General features: G+C 35.5%; 1 protein-coding gene across 1 annotated transcript; it reads left to right on the top strand.

The window, feature by feature from the left end:
• Window positions 1-315: 315 nt before the first annotated feature.
• On the top strand, window positions 316-1716 carry LOC104154911 (E3 ubiquitin-protein ligase RNF114-like; the record flags this gene model as incomplete). The annotated part of the gene is made up of 3 exons (XM_009703120.1): window positions 316-430; window positions 1331-1438; window positions 1651-1716. Coding segments are annotated over 3 exons (289 nt in total), but the record flags the coding sequence as incomplete, so codon positions are not given.
• Window positions 1717-2393: the final 677 nt, after the last annotated feature.

Raw genomic sequence — 2393 nt, 5'->3', positions numbered from 1 at the left:
TTTAATTGCCAGCCTAGCCTTAAATGGTGTGACACCTGTGCATTTAAAAAAAGTGATGTGGCATTTATAACATCTGTAGAAGAACTATTGTTGTGTGTAAATATGGATGATACGAAGAGTTCCTTAAGCTATTGTTAGGAATTTACAAACTGATTGTTAAAATTAGCCTGTCTTAATTGCATAGAATAAGATTACTGCTTTGAATAATTTGAATACTTAAGAGCTGGTAAGGCAACTTTTGAGTATTGAATCCTAAAGTTTTTACTTTTAACTTTCTTACAGTGATAAATGACCTCTTTTTCTCCCTCCAACCAGGAGTTTCCCAAACCGCTTTACCTTTCCTTGTCCGTATTGCAGCGAGAAAAATTTTGATCAAGAAGGATTAGTTGAACACTGCAAAACATTCCACAGCATGGATACGAAACAAGTGGTAATAAAAAGTCTTGGTGCAAGAATTGCAATGAAGTCTAGTCTTAAATCCCTTTGAAACAATGAATTAGAGACTTACTCTTGAAGTTAAGTACATATTTATAATTACTCCTGTTAAAGTCAAATGTGGGTATGCTGTTCACGCATTTAACTTTTACATAATTTTGATGTTGGTTTTCAGTACATTCTCTGGAGGTGACTAGTCTCTATTCCTATTGCAGCTAGGTCACATCGTCCTTTCATATTTGAAGAATGGCAGACATTGAAAGTTAATTAGGCACAGTAACAAACATCAAATTAATAAAATATAATTTAAAAAAAAAAGACATTTAATTTTCCCCTCTGCTGTTTTCAGCAAGAAGATATTATAAACCATGGGGAAAAATGGTTGCAAAAAAAAGTATATCATTCTAGTACTCCTCATCTGCTGATACGCCCTCACGTATAAGAGAAATTGGAAAACATGGAACTGAATTTGAAACTTTCATTTTTCTGAGAAATTTTTTGGAATTCCAAATTATTTATGAAAAATCCTTTTTTTCTCTTGGAGAGAAGTGATCGTTGCAGAGGAGATCAAGGAAACTTTTCTGTTACTGAGAAATAAAGGCTGAAATCTTCTAAAACAACAGCTGTAGTGAATTCTGATTTTCAGAATGTAGGGAGAAGAGTAAGCCATTCCATTTCATACATCTAAGACGTGAATTAAAATTACTCAGTTATCCAAGGCTTTTGTATTAAATGTCCCAGCAAACTATTTGACATCACTTTGCATATAGAATAGCGATTGTCACAAACCTCGAACTTCAGTCTTCCATGCTGTCTCTGTCCTGCCCTTCCTACTGTAAATGTTAAAGCACTTAACCATTGGAGCTTGATTGGCTTTTTTGGGTTTTTCTTGAAGGTTTGCCCAATTTGTGCCTCAATGCCTTGGGGAGATCCAAATTACAGGAGTGCTAACTTCATGGAGCACCTTCAAAGACGACATCGCTTTTCATATGATACTTTTGTGGTATGTGTTTCCTCAACCTTGGAATATAAAGCCTGATGACTCTTAAACCTAGCTTTTTTACATAGCCACTACTGTGAAATCTCATCCATGGATTGGAAATTGGATTATTGGCAAGTCAAAGGAAAAGACAGCTTTTTTTCTGTTCTTATTTGGTGTTGTATTAACCAGTATGGCTGTTGCAGTAAAAGAATTTCTGTACCCTTTGTTCATAGGATTATGATGCAGATGAAGATGATATGATGGCACAGGTTTTGATGCGTTCTTTGCGGGATAAATGAACCAACTAGAAGATTAACTGTAAAAGCAAGCTTCCATGAGAGGGAAATGCCCAACATCCTCACACTTCTCCCTGTGCATCCCAAGATGAACTCAGGCATCTAGAAATATGGAAGACTTTAATCCCTATCGCAGTTTCAAATCCTGGTTCAATATTTCTGTACCACTCAGTCTTTTGTTAACATGGTCTATGCCATTCAACCCTGTCAGCCTAATTTTCTTACTTGCTTCACACAAAGCTTAATTGTAGGTCAACATGGAGGAGACAAATCAGTTTACCTATGCCTGTTTCTTTTGCAGTTGTGTTCATTTGACTGTTTAAAAACAAAAACATTCCAAATGGAATGACCTGAAGTAGTTAATAAATATCTCTCCCCAATCTCATTTACATATCTTAAATGATAGTATGAGAGGTGTGTTTGTAGTTCTGTTTTCCTTTAGTGAGACCTCTAGGTGCTAACTGTAATTGTCAGACCAGCTCTCATTTAAAGTGACCTTTGATGCCTGTCACTTCATGTTTCCCAGTGTTTATATTCTTATAGGCAGCCTCTCAACTATATGGAAAACATGTCTTCAGTATGAGTCTTCAAACTACAAACTTTCTTAGCAAATCTTTGCACCTGTGTAAGCAACTAGTTTAAAATATTTTAGTTCTATGCATGATTATTACTTTCTTCCA

The sequence above is a fragment of the Cariama cristata genome, unplaced genomic scaffold (assembly GCF_000690535.1).
Source record: "Cariama cristata isolate BGI_N322 unplaced genomic scaffold, ASM69053v1 scaffold30586, whole genome shotgun sequence".
Classification (NCBI taxonomy): Eukaryota; Metazoa; Chordata; class Aves; order Cariamiformes; family Cariamidae; genus Cariama; species Cariama cristata.
Note: the sequence above shows the minus strand (reverse complement) of the source record. Positions and strands in the feature narration are given on the sequence as shown.